This window comes from Grampus griseus (genome assembly GCF_964374135.1).
Source record: "Grampus griseus genome assembly, chromosome: 3".
Classification (NCBI taxonomy): Eukaryota; Metazoa; Chordata; class Mammalia; order Artiodactyla; family Delphinidae; genus Grampus; species Grampus griseus.
Genome location: NC_139019.1, coordinates 64,590,192 through 64,609,705, shown reverse-complemented (window position 1 = coordinate 64,609,705; position 19,514 = coordinate 64,590,192). Strand labels below are relative to the sequence as shown.

Here is a 19,514-nt window from a genome sequence, read left to right as displayed (position 1 = left end):
TTTCTGTATATAGCTTTCTCCTGATACATAAAATTTAGATATTATCTATTGATATATTATGTAGATTATATACATTCAAATTCAGTGTGACCCCCAAATTAAAAACCAGGATCTTTAAACAATGACTTCTGGGGTAAATTCATATTAGAAAGAATATATAGAAAAAACAGTCTCTGTTTTAAGAGCCTATGCAGTCCAAATCAATTGTAACCTGTGATTAAGGGGTCTACTCCTCAGAGCAGAAATATGAAATGAATTTATTTTTTCCAATAACTGCTCTTAGCTTTCCTGTGTGGAATCTCCTTTCCCACCTGATAGGTGTGGCAGATTGATTGCATTAGTGACCCCAATTTTTCACACCTCCCTATATCTTGTCCTTTGGTAGTGCCTTTCCACACTGACTCTGAGCTTGCCCCTCAAGTAAAGGTCTGAAAGAGTGCTTGAGTGTTTCTACTTTCTTCCTTTCGACCCTAACCACTGCTATGAGAACAGGCTCAGGCTAGCCTGCTGGAACACGGAAGCAGACTGAATCACCCCTCTTAGATGAGGCCCTCTTAGACTAGCCAGCTCCCAGCCAATACTCGGCTGGATTGTAGATATATAAGTAAGCCCTATGGAGATCAACTGAGCCTGCCACAGATCAGCAGAACTGTCCAGCCAATTTGTAGGTTTCTGAGAAATAATAAATGGTTATTGTTTTAAACCACTAAGTTTTATAATGACTTATTATGCTGCAATTCCTAACTGATATATTAGGGATCCTTAAACAACAACTTGGTCCCAATCTATAACTTTTTAGATGCTTTCAGTTTTTAGAACTCAAGACTTCAGAAAATTAAGACTCAAGCTTATATTATTTTTGTTTTTTGGGGGGTTTTTTTGCAGTACGCGGGCCTCTCACTGTTGTGGCCTCTCCCGCTGCGGAGCACAGGCTCCAGACGCACAGGCTCACAGGCCATGGCTCACGGGCCTAGGCGCTCCGCGGCACGTGGGATCTTCCCGGACCGGGGCACGAACCCGTGTCCCCTGCATCGGCAGGCGGACTCTCAACCACTGCGCCACCGGGGGAGCCCTTTTTGTTATTCTGAAGATTTCAGACTCAAAATCAATTTGAAGTTCTTTTTTCCCTGTAGTTCAACCCACACTCTCTGCTGCTTAGAATGGAGAAATGAAGCACTGTCTTGCTCAGAGAAACCTTCTGCCCCTCACTACTTCTTCCAGGAGCCCATGGCTTGAGAACTGGAAGCAGGAAGGAGAATCATCCCCTTGCTAAACTGGTTGCAGTCACAGTCCTCTCCTTGTTGTTTGCTGTTGCTTCTCTGGCTGACACTGACTGCTCCTGCGTGTGGCAGGCATGCAGCTGCTGGCTCCCTCATGAGTGATTAAATGGGCTCTTCAGAATATCCTGCAGGGACATTTATCTGATCTAGACAGTAACCATCCACCCTCTACCACTGCTGAGGTCCCTTTACACCTCCTGGCTTGAGCAGGACAATGGAAAAATAGGTCCAGCACAGCTATTCTCTGAAGTGACCATATTAAACAGATTGAACAGTGTCCCCTGCTTCCCACTCTTACTCTCAACTCCCTTTAGCCTTGCTCCAGCAGAAAACAGCAGATCAGCAAATCCATGGATAAGGCAATGCTCAACTAGGCAATGAAATGTCCCCTCTCCCAACTGTAAAGTACTCCATACTTTACAAGTGGTTCTTTGGAGAACAAAGAGAGGTTTGTGAGGGAGGGAATCGTTTCTCAGTACAACTCTGCACTTCTGCTCGCTGAATCCTATTCTCATATTGGGGTGGGGTGGGGGATCCCAGTTCTTCAGCAATGGTTCCTCTGAGCAGTCTCTGCAGGCAGGTTTCTGACCCCAGTGGCTAGTAGATTATTCATAGCAATCCAAATATAGAAAATCAGTTACTCAAAAGTCTTTTGTCCTCGGCTTGGGGCCTTAGCTGCAATTCAGAAGCAAGATAAAAAGGTCCCACTCAACACACTGTTATATGGTTATTTTAAAATCTAAAGTATGCATTAAATTCTACTATACTGCATATAATTATAGAAGAATTCCATTTTTACAGAAATGCCAGTTTTATTAAAAAGACTGCCCTGAAGAGGTTATTTGAATGCTACTTATTAACTTTTTATGTAAATTTTATGGTGTTTTCATGGATCCTAATTCATTAATTAAGGTATAAAAGAAGAACATTGGCATTTTTTATAAATTTCTCATATTTTTTCAAATAAAACTTTTTGTCTAATAAAATTCTTCAGACAAAGTGTAGGTTTTTCTTTTTTCCAGAAAATCAGATATTCAATCATCGATTTAGCAAATACCTGTTTGTGTACCTACTTTATACCCAATGATATTCTAGTTACTTTGGGCATATCAGCAAACAAAATAAAGATCTCTGTCCTCATAGCCTGAGCAGGGAAAGAGAGACATTAAACAATAAACATAATAAATAAGTAAATTACTGAGCATGTTAGAAGCTGAATAATAGTATGAGAAAAAGAAAATGTAGAAGAGGATAAGGGAAATCAGGAGTGAGGCTGTAGGTAGGTGGACCAAGTAGTTTGAAATATTGAATAGGGTGGTCAGGGAAGCCTCAGAAAGAAGGTGACACGTGAGGAAACACATGGGATGGGAGGACAGAGGGATGGGGGCAGTTAGTCATATCTGGAAGAAGAGGGTTCTAAACAGAGGGCCCAGCCAATTCAGAGGCCCCCAGGAGGCAGTGTTTGTCTGGTGTGTTTGAGGAACAGCAAGAAAGTCAGTGTGCCTGGCTGCCCTAATATTATGAGGTTATGAAAAGGAGTGAAGAGTAATATAGGCGGTAAACTGAGAGTAAGGACACCAAATGAAAAAAGTATTTCAAGGAGAAAAGAATGATCAATCCTTGTCAAATACTACTAAAAGATCAAAGAATTTACCAGTGAGCTTAGCAGCAATAAATTTAGAGGTCGCCGATAACATTACATAATAACATTGGACCCAATGATTCATTCTACTAAAAAGGAATTTTACTATTTAATGAAAATTCTTGTAAAACAAATAGGTTTTTAACTACTAGTCAATGACCCATTTATTTCAAACAATATATTATACAATGAAATGAAATACAATGAGATGCATTTACACAAATAAAAAACCTGGCAGAGGACTTCCCTGGTGGTGCAGTGGTTAAGAATCCGCCTGCCAATGCAGGGGACACAGGTTCGAGCCCTGGTCCGGGAAGATCCCACATGCCGCCAAGCAACTAAGCCCGTGCACCCCAACTACTGAGCCTGCACTCAGAGCCCGCAAGCCACAACCACTGAGCCTGCATGCCACAACTACTGAAGCCCGCACGCCTACTGCCTGTGCTCCGCAACAAAGAGAAACCACTGCAATGAGAAGCCCGTGCACCGCATTGAAGAGTAGCCCCCGCTCGCCTCAACTAGAGAAAGCCCATGCGCAGCAACAAAGACCCAATGCAGCCAAAAATTAATTAATTAAATTAAAAAAAAAAAGAAATGCATATAGAGTGCTTACTACACTAAGCACCAAGGATATAGAAGTGAGGGTACAGAAACAGAATTCCTGCAGTCAAGGAGCTTTCAGACTACTGTGGGGAATCAGGCAAGTATACAGATAACCACCATACAAAATTGTGCGTCAATTATATGAAACTACAGAGAAGGGGCAGGCTTCTAAGCCAAACTTGAGGGTGGGGTTACCTATCTGCTTAAATTTAATCTCAGAAAAATATGTAGTGATTATGGGCAAAAGACTTAACCAAACAAATCACAAAGGAAGGTACAATAAACTAATAAACATATGAAAAGGTGCTCAAATGAACTAGTTTTTAGGAAAATGCAAATTAAAATCATCCTGTGGCGTCAGGAGGCAGGACTTCAAATCTTCTCCAAAAAACAACTTGGAAATTGTTCAAAATTGTTAGAAAAAAAAAAAAAACCATTTCAGGATTCTGGTAATCAACCAAAGTCAAATAACTTAGTAAGAAGTACTTATTAATGAAACACTGTTGAAATTAGGGTAAGAACAGTGGGACTCTGTGACACTCCTGCCTGGGGCTGCTGCCATTCCTCCCCTGTGGTCAGGTGGTCAGGGATAGGGTTCTCCCTGGACCGTAGGCTAGGGCAGCTTCAAGGCCAGAGAGGCTCAATTGATCTGGAGCCAAAGATGAAAATATGCAGTCCAGCAGCATCGCCAGCAAATGTAGCAATCTCAGGAGCAAGTCTGAGGTAGCCATCCCAGTTGGGACAAGCAACCTCCTGACAACAAAACCATAAAGGTAATAGGTAGATCCTGGAAATGAGAGACCACAGAGGGGCTTGAACTCTGCAAACAACCCTGGCTGCCTCCACCCACATGCCTCAAGAAAACCATACTGTCCTCAAGTCCTGGGCTGATGGTGGAGCTGCTCACATGAACAGAGGACATGGAAGAAACTAGAAGGCAAGGCAGAGTAGAAACCTGCCTGAACTTTGAATGTGCTCCCCAACCCACATATAGATCGTTTGGGAAGGGTGGAAGTCTTACTCCATCCATCATGCTCAGGTGTCCAAGCATAACCTCTGACCAATCACTGACCATAAAGTTATGCATAAATGAATGTTGAGCAAACAAAGCCAGACTCAAAATAGTGCATCTTTTTTAGACGTGAGCTGTGTATGCTTAGCTAAAGACCCTAAACTATATCCTGAAATAATGGAGAATAACTAAAGGGTCTTAACCAGGGAGTAATGGATTGGAAATGCGTTTTATAACATCACTCTGTCAGGGTGGAAGTCAGATTGGCGGAGAGCGAGATCAGAGACAGAAAGCAGAAACAATGGCCTGAGCCAAGACAGTGGCAATGGGAAAGGAGGGCAGAGGAGGCAGAGGTAAACCAATGTGAGAGATTTTTAAAGGTGGAATAAACTGATATAATGATCCATCAGGTCTAGGTATTGAGGAGACAGAGGAATGTAAAAGCCTTCAGGTTTATGGCCTGAGCCAGAAGGATGGTAGAGCCATCTACTAAAAAAAAGAAGTCAACTGACAGGAGGTTGAAAGATGAGGAGCTCAATTTTCGGAGCTTGAGGTTACCGAACTCTAATCTGTGAGATCACTTATGTGATTAAACTTTGTACAAAGGCTATTATTTAGAAGCAGATAAATAAATGGAAATTCGGGACTGTAGTGGTCCAAAGACCTGGGTCCTTGCTCCAGTGGTAGCTCAGACTTGGGCAGGTCAATTGTTATCTCGGTGTCCAAGTTAATTCGTTTATTTAAGTTATCTTGACACAAAATGAAGAAAACAAGACTGCCCCATATACTTACAAAGTGTTGTCAGCCTAAAAAAGGATGCTGTAAAGCAAGAATACATGTGATTGCTGCTATAGCATGCAATTAGTTCTGGAAATTGTCACTAAAACAATATGACCAAAATGAAGCCATATATTTTGGAAAAGAAACCATATTTTTGCTATGTCAGATGACATGGAAAGCACCAAATAATTATTTTTAAAAGCACTAGAAGTAGTATGACAGTTCATTTAGGTAACCAGTTACAACATATACCTAGCAGAATCAGTCTTTAAAGTGAACACCTATTCTGTTCCTAAAAGGGAAGATAATGTTTTAGATATGTAATTTCACTCCAATATTTTAAATTTAAAAGAACAACCATTAAAATCCCATTTAGGAAATTTAGCAACACGTGTTTAAGAGGACCTAAAAATGAAAGGCTACACATGAGGGAAATTCACCAAAACAACCACAATTGTATTAGGGTAATGTGATTCTTTTATGATTTTTTTTTTCTATTTCTACAAACATTCAAGATCAGGGTAATGCTGTCTGTAACTGGAGGCCCAATCCAAGGCTTTAGAAATAAGCATTTTTCGAGTTCAAGCATGAAATTAACTCATAATAGATCAGAGCAGATGGGCAAATTACCCTAAAGAGACAGAATAGCTCCCCAGTCTGCAAGATTTGGCTATAATCAAATGGTGACTAAAAGAGACTGGTCAGTCATTAAAACTTAAAAAAAAAAAAAAAAAATGAGATCAGTGGAGGAAACATTAGCATTGCCCACTACACTATTCAAGAAAGAGATTTCCTACCCTACATATCATTACTTTAAACAACTTAGCCTCAAATGGTAAGATTATCCCTACTGCAGAGCCAGATGTATGATGCCACTCTTAGATTATGCCACTAAATATTTCATTCATATAACTACACATGAGAATTTGTACTCATTCTGTGTTCACGCAATTGTGATTTGCCCACTTACAAAACAAAATGAATCATCACAATGACAGGAGCATTCCAGTTCATTTGACAATTCTATTCATTATAAATTAATAAATTAGATTCTGATATATATATATATCAGGATACAAATGTCAAAGGATATATATATATATACATATATATATATATAATTTGACATTGCTCGATGTGGATCCCTCTTTGAGAGACATTCTATCTGAATTCCATTCTATCCATTCTATTCTATCTGAATCTGAGGGTCAGATCCTGGGCTTGATAAACTTACCAGTGTTAACTCCCTAGGAGACTTTTTGAAATAGAGTCTGCCAGCCTGCTCAATGAACCCAAACATCACTGTCAGCCAAGAATGTGCTTTTAATTGTTAAATGTGCACAATTACTATCACTGTTTAAGTTCAATTGATAAACTTGTAAAGTATTACAGCTTTCCTTTCTGATACTCTTGATAGTCTTTAAAAATGGTGTTCAAAAATATTTAATTCACAAGTAATACAACTTGTTCTTCTTGAAGTGATTGCTTAAGATTTGCATATGCTTAAGTGACAGATCATATCATAACACACAATAAATTATGAATGAAAAACCTAGTGTAACTATGAGTCAATGTTTGTTACAAAAACACAGCATGCTGCTCCAAGTGCATTTTTCTCCTAATCTCCAAAGATAAACTAAAAAAACTCTACTTTAGTCTAATCAAGAGACTATGTGAATGCAATATATTTAATCTTTATCTAGTGACATTTGGGGCCAGAAATGATATTTCATTAACTCACAGTAGATGACTTAAACAAATACAGCATTACACTAAAACTAATAGCAATAACATGCTCACAGCCACCCTAAAAAGGATTAATACTGGGATATATAAAAAATGTTTTTAATAAGCTGGAGGAAGAAGAATAAAAGTTAAGCAAAATTAAGTATTTCAGGCCAACAAATGTATTTATTTGTTACTCACATAAAGCAATATTATACTTAAGAAACCTGTGGGAAACGTCTATTCTTTTCATAAACCTTAAAATTGTCACTAAATTTTAGCAAAGAATCTGTCTAAGGATATTGTGTACATAGAGATCAAAAAGTATAAGAGGATAGTTAATATTTCACCTTTAAAATAGAAAGCCTTACTTCCAACAACTCAATGTATAAATACCACAAAAATGAATGCATAGGCAAAGTAAAATAACCATATTTAAGATACTAATTCCATTATTTACTCTCGAATTTGATTATGTTTCTGATAGAACTAGCCAGTAGGATTTATACAGTATCAGCAAATTGGAGACATGATGAAAAATTAGTCTTACTAGACACACATAGAAAGCACTTTTAACTCTCTTTAATAATGTCGTGCTTCAAAATAAAAGAAATGAAATCTCTTAACAGAATGAGGCTATGTAATTCAAGATGTCATAATCTAACGGAAATGCACCCCCCAATTCTCTGTTTAGTTCTCTACTTTATAAATCCCTAAGTCAAAATTTGTAGAAATAATGGGTGAACTTCGAAGATGTCATGCTAAGTGAAATAAGCCAGTCACAAAAAGATAAATACTGTATGATTCCCCCTATATGAACTACCTAGAGTAGTCAAATTCATAGAAAGTAGAAGGGTAGTTGCCAGGGGCTGGGGAAGGAGGAATGAGGAGTTAGTGTTTAAGGGGTATAGAGTTTTGATTTTGCAAGATGAAAACAGTTCTGGAACTTGGTTGCACAACAATGTGAATGTACTTAAGGCTACTGAACTATACACTTAAAAATGGTTAAGATGATAAATTTTATGTTATGTATATGTATTTTACCATAATTTTTTAAATAAATAAAAATTTGTAGAAATAATATTTTATGTCTCTAGAGTCTTTTTCTGAGATTATTAATTTTAATATTAATGATAAATAAATTTAAAGTGCACTTGAAAAACCCATAATTTTAAGACATATGGGGGAAGGGGAAAAAAGAAAGTCAACTTAATTGAAATATATCATGTCACTTCATGATATATGCTTTAAAACAGTATATTCCTGGCTGTGAGTTGGTAATTGTGGGAGCTAAGTGATAGGTACATGGGAATTCATTATACTATTCTCTTTGCTTTTGTATGCTTAAAATTTTTCATAGTAAGACATTAAAAAAAAGATATCTGTGCAAATAAACAAAGTGAGAAATTCAGCACGGCAGCAGGATTGATGGGAAGGGTAGGGTGGGTTTTCTAACAAGATAGTGTTAAAAGATGGAATGAAGTAAGATATGGAAATATTTTAGAATCTATTTTAAAAATATGAATTTGATGTAATTAGGATAATGTTGAAGGGTTTTAAGAAAATCAATGTGAATTAATCATAGTGAAAGACTACTGAAAGGAAGGAATTAAAACGGAATTAAAAATCAGGAATCAAGGGCTTCCCTGGTGGTGCAGTGGTTGAGAGTCCGCCTGCCGATGCAGAGGACACGGGTTCGTGCCCCGGTCCGGGAGGATCCCACATGCCGCGGAGCGGCTGGGCCCATGAGCCATGACCGCTGAGCCTGCGCGTCCAGAGCCTGTGCTCCGCAACGGGAGAGGCCACAACAGTGAGAGGCCCGCGTACCGCAAAAAAAAAAAAAAATCAGGAATCAAAAAGAAATTTAAATTGTTTAAATTTCTAAGAATAAAATTTAAAATTTTTACTCTATATAAATTAGGAAATAAGCCCTTTCAAGAAGGGTTCCTAAGCTGTCAGGGAAATAATCAAAATATTTCTAGTGTGCTGCTATGAAATTTCAAAATATAATCAAGTAGGTTTAACTGAAGAGACAGGGATTAATAGGGGGTGGGGAGCAGAGGCCTTTTAATTCTTCTTTAAGAATAACAGGACTTCCATGGCGTTCCAGTGGTTAAGACTCTGTGCTTCCATTGCAGAGGGCATGGGTTTGATCCCTGGTCTTGTAAGGTCCCTCATGCCGCCTGCATGCCGTGCAATGCGGCCAAAATAAATAAAATAAAATAAAATAAACAATTCTTCTGCATATCATTGTAAATCAAAGTAAATCAACTATACTTCAATTTAAAATTTTTTAAAAAAACGAGTAACATACAAAATAATCTAGTGTTATTTGTATAAAATTTAATCTCAAAATTAGTATTAATAGAATAGAATATTTTGTTTTCAGTACCTGAGTGGTCTCTCTTCCTGTTTCTACTATACAAAAGTGAGAGAATATAGTTGAAAAGCTATGGGAAATTATTTTACCAATAACCTGTAAAAGGTGATATCACAGAACTAATGTACTCATATCCAGTGAGTAAAAACACAAAAACAAAAGAAAAAATTTTAGAAGGCAAGTTGCTTTGAAGTTTTAAACTGCACAAATTCCCAAAAGGGCTCTGAATCTAAGACAAGGCTAAGAACATATGCTATGATGAATAAAGTTTAGGGTGAAGAATAAATTGTGATGACGCGGAAGAAAAGGAAGCATATATGTAATATACAAAGAAGTAGAGAGAACAGTACCAAAATTAAACCTATATACACATTACTTAGATTCAATATATGTCATGATTTTGCCACATCTGCTTCATCTATCCCTGGTATATTTTTTTCTTTGCTAACATCATTAGTATCATTTTATACCTTAGTCCATAATCAAATATCCCCAACTGTCTCAAAAAAGGTCCTTTTACAGTTGATTTGAGTCAGGGTCCAAAGAAGGTTCACACATCACATTAGGCTATGCCTCCTGATTTCTATTAATTTAGAGTAGTGCTATTCAAAATGTGGTCTGAACTGGTGCCAATTCAAGAACTAATTGTAAATTACCAGTCCCAAAACTGTTCTCAATCTGCAAACTCTTTGTTATGGGTCAATACGATAAATTCAGAAAAGGAAAGTAAGGACTTGGAAACTTTCATAGCAAGTTGACACTGTCAACACACCCAAGTGCATGGTCAGTGGACCCATCTAGTGAACCAGGCTGGTAATCTCACCCTCCCGTGATTGAGTCTCACATGATCTGAGCTGCACACTAGTTTTGCGCACCGGGACAGCTTACTGGTCGCTGCCCCAAGGATATTTTAAAAACAAAACAAAACAAAAAACTGGTCCTTAATTCTAAATAGTTAGAAGTGCAGTCCTCCTCCTCACTTCTTTATCCTACCATTAACTTTTTAAGGAAACTGGGTCAAATGTCCTTTAGATTTCTGAATTTTTCTATTTGCTTCCTGTGGTGTCAATTAACTTGGTCCTCTATCACTTGTCTTCCTTAATTGGTTCTATTCAGGTTCATCTTTGGGGGCAAGAATATTCCATAGACTGTGCTCTGTGATTCAGGTTATAAAACTTCAGAAAGTACATAATATCTGGATATTCTATTTTTAGTAATGATAAGATTGAATGCTAGGTTCAGGTAATTATAAGTCAATCCCTCTTTTGTAAATTTCACATCAATTTTTCACCTTATATTTTCATCTACTGATTATTGTTGACTAATTCATTTCATTAGGGATTGAAAAGTGGTGACTTTCTAATTCTATCATCCTTTCCATATTTATTAGATGGAATTCTCAGGGAAAAAACAATTTTCCTTATCAAATTAGGCTATTTAGTTACTATGAGATATAATTCATGCAGGAAAGACAGGATAAATGCTTATTTCTTTCCTTTTGACTAACAATTTTCAGACCAAGGAGTTGATGAGTTGATGTCCTAGATACTCCCAATGGTGTTCAATGAGTTAGGTTTGGAGTCTCTTCTGCTCCACTCACTCTCTCTCTCTCTCTCTCTCTCTCTCTCCCCCTCCCTCTCTCTCTCTCTTTTTTTCCCCACCCCCCCCCATGCCTCCCTCCTTCTCTAACATTATGAGCCCATGGGTTTTTAAGATATATACAGACATATATTGGAGATATAAAGGGCTAGGCTTCAGAACTCCACAATAAAGCAAATATCAAAATACAGTGAGTCACATGAATTTTTTGGTTTCCCAATGCATATAAAAGTTATGTTTACACTATACTAAGTTATGTTTCCCAATGCATATAAAAGTTATGTATACACTATATTAAGTGTGCAATAGCATTAGGTCTAAAAACACATTGTATGAACAAAAAGTACTTTATTGCTAAAAAATGTTAACCATCATCTGAGCCTCCAGTGAGTCATAATCATTTTGCTGGTGAAGTGTCTTGTCTCGATGTTGATGGCTGCTGACTCATCAGGGTGGTGGTCACTGAAGGTTGGGATGGCTGTGGCAATTTCTTAAAATAAGACAACAATGAAGTTTGCAACATCAACTGACCACTTCTTTCACCAACGATGTCTCTGTAGTATGCAATGCTGTTTGATAGCATTTTACCCATTTTGAATTTCTTTCTAAACTGGAGTCAGTCCTCTCAAACGCTGCTTCTGCTTTATCAACTAAGTTTATGTCATATTCTAAATCCTTTGTTGTCAGTTCGTCACAGCATCTTCACCAGGAGTAGATTCTATCTCACGAAACCACTTTCTTTGCTCACCCGTAAGAAGCAACTCCTCATCTGTTCAAGTTTTATCATGAGATTGCTGTAAGTCAGTCACATCTTCAGGCTCCACTTCTAATGCTAGTTCTCTTGCTATTTCTACTACATCTGCAGTGACTTCCTCCACTGAAGTCTTGAACCCCTCAAAGTCATCCATGAGGATTGGTCAACTTCTTCCAAACTCCTGTTAATGTTGACATTTTGACTCCTTCCCATGAATCACAGTGTTCCTAATGGCACCTAGAATGGTGAGTCCTTTCCAGGAGGCTTTCAATTGACTTTGCCCAGATCCAACTGAGGAATCACTATCTTTGGCAGCTATAACCTTATGAAATGTATCTCTTACAAAATGTGACTTGAAAGTTGAAATTACTCGAACCATGGGCTGCAGAATGGATGTTGTGTTAGTAAGCATGAAAACAATATTAATCTTGTACATCTCCATCAGGGCTCTTGGGTGACTAGGTACATTGTCAATGACCAGTACTATTTTGAAATGAATCTTTTTTTCTGAACAGTATGTCTCAACAGTGGGCTTAATATATTCAGTTAACCACTTATAAATAGATGTGCTATCATCCAGGCTTTTTTGCTCCATTTATAGAACACAGGCAGAGTAGATTTAGCATAACCTAAAGGGCCCTAAAATTTTCAGAATGATAAATGAGCACTGGCTTCCACTTAAAGTCACCAGCTGTATTAGCCCCTAACAAGATAGTCAGCCTTTATGTCTTTGAAGTTTTGAAGCCAGGCATTGACTTCTCCTTTCCAGCTGTGAAAGTCCTAGATGGCATCTTCTTCCAATAGAAGGCTGTTTTGTCTACACTGAAAATTTGTTGTTTAGTGTAGGTACCTTAATTGATGATCTTAGCTAGATCTTCTGGATAACTTGCTGCAGCTTCTACATTCAGCCCTTGCTGCTTCACCTCACACTTCTATGTTATGGAGATAGTTTCTTTCCTGAAACCTCATGAGCCAAACTCTGCTATCTTCAAACTTTTCTTCTGTAACACCCTCACCTTTCTCAGCTGTCATAGAATTGAAGAGATAGGGCCTTCCTCTGGATTAGGCTTCGGCTTATGGGAAGTCGTCCTGGTTTGGTCTTCTATCCCAACCACTAAAACTTTCTTCTTATCAGTAGTAAGGCTGTTTCACTTTCTTATCATTTGCATATTCACTGGAGTAGCACACTTAACTTCCTTCAAGAGCTTCTGCTTTGCATCCACAGCTTGGCTAACTGTTTGGTGCAAGAGGCCTAGGTTTTCATCTACTCAGCTTTTGACATGCCTTCCTCACTAAGCTCAATCATTTCCAGTTTCTGATTCAAAGTGAAGATAGGCAATGCTTACTTTCACTTGAGCACTTAGAGCCCATTTTAGGGTTATTAATTGGCCTAATTTCAATATTGCTGTGTCTCAGGAAATAGGGAGGCCCGAGGAGAGGGACAGAGATGGGGCAATGGCCAGTCAGTGGAGCAGTCAGAACACACACATTTATTAAGTTCGCTGTCTTAATGGACAGGATTCCTGGCACCCTCAAACAATCACAATACTAACATCAAAGATCACTGGTCACAGATCACCATAACAAATATAATAATGAAAAAGTTTGAAATACTGTGAGAATTATCAAAATATGACACAGAGACACGATTAAGCAAATGTTGTTGGAAAAGTGGTACCAATAGACTTGCTCGAGGCAGGGTTACCACAAAACTTCAATTTGTAAAACATGCAATATCCATAAAGTGCAATAAAGCAAAGTGCAATAAAACAACGTAACCCTATAATGTGTTTCAAACAATTGCATTCATTGTTATTTACCATCTTCTGCTCCCCTTATTGTAGAGAATTCAGAACAATACACTACAGACAATTACGGTATATTTGGTGCTAATAGATTTTCATGAAGGTTTCTGAAAACCTAACTACAATTTCATTCATAGCTTTATTTCTATAACAAAAGATGCTGAAAATTTCAAACAACCAACTAAAAATTATAACCACAATATAACTGTCCACGTGCCAGAAACTGTGCTAAACTTTTTGAATGCAAATCTCATTTAACGTATACAATAGCCATGTTAGGTGAGTATTACTATTATTCCTATTTTATAGATAAAGAAAATGAAGTTTGGAGACATTAAGTAATTTGTCTAAAATCCAGTTAGTAAATGGTAGAGTCAGGATTTGTACTCAGGTCTATCTAACTCTGAAGCCCATGCTATTAACCACTATCTTTAATATCTGACAGACCATCATGTTAAACAATGGCTCTCAACAAAAGTGTATCGCCTTCCTGAAGGGTTTGGAGATGATGGGGGTAGGAGAACAAGAAGAACTATCCTGCCCAGATGCCAATAGAATTAAGCCCCACTGAAAAAAATACTGATTTAGAAGTATTCTCCTTAATCTGCATACCTCCAGATATAAAAATTAGGACTATTTGGATTATTTTAAGAAACTTCTTCCTTTCAAAAATTTTAAATTATTTACATGTTTCATTAATTCACATTGCTTTTCTCATCAACTTTGCAGGAAAAAATGATGCTTTGCCTTATATAAAAAGTTGAATTATACCAATTCTCTAAACATTGTCATAATTATTTTAAAATTAAAAAATAAAATGGGTGGTACCAAAGTGATTTGTGAACAAACCTGAACGTATGAGTGACAATATATGTACTCTTTAAAGGAGCCTCTACATACAGGGATAAACAAAGGTTTTTTAAAAAATAAGGGGCAAAAAGGGGCAGAGAGAGGCATTAAAAAGTTGTATTAGGAAACTTTTGGGGATAACGGATATGTTCACTCTCATGATTGTAGTGAAGGTTCAAGGTCCGTACATAGGTCAAAACTGATCAAATTATACACTTTAAATATGTGCAGTTTATTGTTTGTCAATTATACATCAATACAACTATTTTTAATATAAAAATTAATTTCTGGAGCCTAAAAAGTAAAAGAATATTCTAAGTATTGTCTCCAAACAGTCCCACAAAGCCTGAGATGTAATACAGATGGAAGGTTAAAGGAAATAAAGTGACTGATTCACAATTTCCTTCTTAAACTGGGTACAGAACTGCAGAAATTAAGTAGTAAAAATACTAATATTCCAAAATACAGAAGAGAGGGATCTCCTTGCTGGAGTCCCTTTTCCTAATTCAGATCAACAGCATGCACTGAGGCAGGGCTGGGTGAGAAACCACAGTCAACACCATGCAGACATCCAGTCCCAGAAGTCACCCACTGGCCACACAGAGCCCACATATTATACATCACTGGCATGCTGGGTTTGGTCCTCACTGTGTTTAAAAAATATCTTTTTTAATTAGTTGCCAACCTTTAAAAATTTAGATTTTATCCCCAAATCTTTTTTACTTTTCTTGGAAGATCTGGTAAAACCCTAGGCCCATGTTTCCAACCTGGTCTCAGGCCAAGCACTCTGGTCAGCCACAGGCCCCAAGACTCAGTGTCCATTCTGTCTTGTCCCTGGCAGCTTGACCCACTTAACATTACCCAACCAGGTCTTCACAGACTTTTGAGTTTGCAGTCCTTACCCTAAGGCTATAAAGATTTTCTCTGATGAATGTTTTGTTTTGTTTTGATACTATCTACAGGCTTACCCCCACATTAAAGAGAACAGCCCTTAATTAAAGGTGCAATTCTTACTCCAAAGGGTAGGGAACTCAGCAGAAAGTGGCAGCAAACAAGAAACTAGACTTAGCCATACCCATCCGTGAAGTAGAGGCCAGGCCAGAATAAAAACAAATCCTGGAAACTGGTTCTTATGGCACTAGTTTCAACAAATTCAGTGAAGAAACTTCTGACATAAAATTTGTCTCTTGGAGATCTTCCCCAGAGTCTCCCAACACACACACATACATACATACACACACACACACACACACACACATACATACACACACAGACCCAACTTCCTACCTTTCTGCTCCCCAACTCTGCTAGGTCACTGAAATGGTAACAGGAATCTCTATTATCCTGCTTCCAACTTAAGATAAAAGAAAAATTCTTTTTTTTTTTTTTTAACCTGGTGAAAAGGGAAAGTTCCCAAGGAATAATCACACAAATTATTACAGGACAAAAGGGGTCAGAAACCTATTCTCATTCAATAAATAACCAACGTTTTAATCATTACATATCAGAAGCATTAATATTAAAGTCAGGAAGAAGACAAAGAGAGCTGTTATTACTATTAACATTTTTCTACTCAGTTCATAAATAGTAGGGAGAAATATTACAAAGAAGGCAACAAAAAACTCCTCATTTGCAGATAACCTCACTCTACCTAGAAGACACAAGAGAAATCACTGAAAAATTATGAAAATTAACAGGAGAATTCAGTAAGATGACTGAATGGTTACAAAATTAATATACAAAAATTAGCAGTTCTTTTATATGTCAATAATAATCATAGAAGAAATAAGATGAATAGAAATTCAAACACAATAGCAAACAAAATTTTTAAATACTCAGGAACAAAATTAATAAAAGATGCTAGTAAGGTCATGTTATCCTAGAGCAAGAGATGCCTTAAAAGTTTATGAACTGTCCCATCACTAGCTTAGAGAGTGGGGCTAGAATCCACCACAAGAAATTGACTCTATACCTCTGAACCCTCACATGAGCTCCCCTGTCAAAGCTTAGCTGATATACGACCCAAGAGGAATCATGGCTTCTCCTCCCAGTGACAATCTAGATCTGATCAAGGCCTGCATTTCCCTAGCCTCTAGATCTGAATCATAGGAATAAGCTCAAAACTGTTCTCATTTCTCAGATTTCATATAGGAAACAGCTAATCAGCAGAGAATCAGGATTCACCACTTTTTCACGGATCAGATAAAATGTCAAGTAGAGAAAACTTACTTATTCTCTAAGAACAGTATTTCAAGGAACTCTTAAAGAGCTTTTGGCAGAGAACCTTACCAAATGTATGTGTGGAAATAAATGAGTACATAGACCTTTTACATTATTACTACTGAATAGAATCAAAAGAAAGAATGTTTTGGAAGTATTTATATTATTAAGAAATTCCCAGTGAATACAGTCCTCAATATTTCAGAATTTGTGATTATTTGACTATGGTTTGGTTTCTGGATTATCTTTCCACTCTCTGGACAAAAGTAGTTTCCTAAGAAAATTAATAGTGTAAGCAAATGGTTTGAAGCACCACAGAAGCATCTGTTTACATTCAGATAATTAATATGCTAACAACTCTTATTATTAAATTGAAGCAGTTCACCTAAGGACTTTTGTAGATAATACTTCATTAGCCTAATTATAATGAGTATATATAGCTGAAGTAATAAAATGGACATCTGTTTTAAAACATTCTTCAATTTAAGCCTTCTACTAAATCAAACTAGCTTTCATACATTACTTTCAATTACTGAGGTTTTCGTGGGGGGGGGAACAAAAAAAAAACCCCATTGAAATAGAAAATAAAATTTTCTTACCTTTGAAGTTCTCCATTCCCAGCCATCGCCTATCTTCTGTGAATGTTTAATGAATTCTGCACAATAATGCTGGAACGTTTCTTCTCCAAAGAACTCATCTTCTTCCATACTAAATAACAACTGAAACATAAAAACTATTAGCATCAGCTGTGGAATGAATACTAAAAAGAATTCAGCTAATTCACTTATTTCTTTAAACAAACAAAAATTTGGGATGTATATTGGAAAATAACCTCAGAGCCACTCCAAAAAAAAAAGTGTTTTGTTTCCATCTTTCTCACCCTATCCCCCTTTTTTAATCAGGAAGAAAATGTGATCAACATGAAAACCCAGGGACTTCCCTGGTGGCACAGGGGTTGGGAATCCGCCTGCCAATGCAGGGGACACGGGTTCAAGCCCTGGTCCGGGAGGATCCCACATGCAGCAGACCAACTAAGCCTGTGCACCACAACTACTGAGCCTGTGATCTAGAGCCCGCACTACTGAAGCCCACGTGCCTAGAGCCCGTGCTCCGCAACAAGAGAAGCCACCGCAATGAGAAGCCCACGCACTGCAACGAAGAGTAGCCCCTGCTCACGCAACTAGAGAAAGCCCGTGCACAGCAACGAAGACCCAATGTATCCAAAAATAAATAAATAAATAAATTTATTTTTTTTTAAAAAAAAAACATGAAAACCCAAAACCTAGCTTTGTATTGATAACAAATACGTATCTATGGTTCAAAAAGTTTAGTTTGTCCATAAATTAACTTTCAAGTGTTCATTATCTCACTTCTTCTAAGCTAATGCTTCCAAACAACCTCCTCACGCTTCCTTCTCTATCTCCTACCTTAGCTCTTATATAGGCAGCATCACAGTGATTAGTGGAGCTGGGCTGTTCTTCACACCTTATATTAGAGTTCAACTCACTAACAAAAGATGTTCTAAAGCCTGAAAGTATTTGTTTTGCAAGGTGTAAGGTGATGATCACCTAATTAATTACCTACTTTATTGAGTTTACAAGTGTGCCAAAATCAAGGATTACCCACATATTTGTTATATAAATCTATCTAAAACATGAAACATTGTTTATAGAAAGAAAATTTTAGAGCAGCTGGAAGGAAACTCAGATTATATAGTTCAAGTCTCTTGATGAGAAAAGTTGGACCAAGTGAATTCCCACATTCTCCTCATTAGTGATAAGCATCATCAGGACAATTAGCACTTGTTAACTGCTTACTATGTCAGGTGCTTATGCTAGACACTTCACATTCCCATTTAATCCTCACAAAACCCAAAGGCTGCTGTTATCCTCATTCCTCAAATGAAAAAGAGTAAGTAATCTGCTCAAGAATACAAATGAGGAAAAGTTCAAACCCCAGTTTGGCTCCAGGGCCAATGATCTGTCTATACTAGCTGATTCTCAGTCCAGTGTTCTTTCTGAATATTCAAATTTAGTATGACCTACATAAGAATTTGTTCACTCATCCAACAAATACATATTGTATGTAAGTAGTAGGCACTGTGCATAGGTAAAGGTTAGATACACAAAAATGAAAAAGTGTATAGTTCTTGCCTTGTAAGAACTTATCTTGAATGAAGCATTGTAGGATGTTGAGCAGCATTCCTGGTCTCTATCCACTGGGATGCCAGTAGCGTCCCTTTCCCCAGTTGTGACAACCAAAAATGTCTCCAGACATTGCCAAAGGTTACCTGGGGGACAGTCACTCTACAGCAGCTTACTTCTCTGTCCTTCGTGGTTGCAGAAGCGTTTACCCACCTGGCAAACTCATACACATTCTACAGGTGTCCCTCCAGGATGCTTCCATCAAGATGTACCTTGTTTCCCCCACTAGACCATGAACATCTTGAGGACAAGATTCGAGTCTAATTCATCTTGGTACCCCCAGCACCCAGCTTAGTGCCTGGCTCTAGACTGAACCTGATAAACATTTGTTGGATGAATGAATAAGTAAATGAAGTATGAACTGTAAAAAAAAAAGAACTTATCTTGCAATGAAGGGAGATAACCAGTAACAATAATTACAGCAGAAACTCTCTTATAAGACCAACCTCCATTCAACTTGCCAGATTAACTGACACAGCATCTATTCCCTCTGTAAAACAATGACTGATGTCTACAGCATGCTTTTTATGAAGCATCTCTGCTCCTATCAGTTGAGTGTACTTTCACAAACCATATTCATGTATCATAAATACATACTTTAATTAAATGCAACACAAACCAAACCAATAAAATGTAAGTAAAAAAGAAACACAACTGTTAT

The 19,514-nt window shown here is 37.5% G+C and overlaps 1 protein-coding gene across 4 annotated transcripts in view; it reads right to left on the bottom strand.

The window, feature by feature from the left end:
• ATG10 (autophagy related 10) overlaps nt 1-19,514 on the bottom strand; it is a 230,474-nt gene that overhangs the window by 198,054 nt on the left and 12,906 nt on the right. For all 4 annotated transcript variants that reach the window (XR_014296608.1, XR_014296609.1, XR_014296610.1 and 1 more), the window contains exon 2: nt 17,249-17,368. Coding sequence is in view for 1 of the 4 variants with exons in the window: in XM_082652615.1 (XP_082508741.1) it covers nt 17,249-17,356 (108 nt within the window). In the remaining 3 variants the exon portion in view is untranslated. The remainder of the gene's footprint in view (nt 1-17,248; nt 17,369-19,514) is intronic.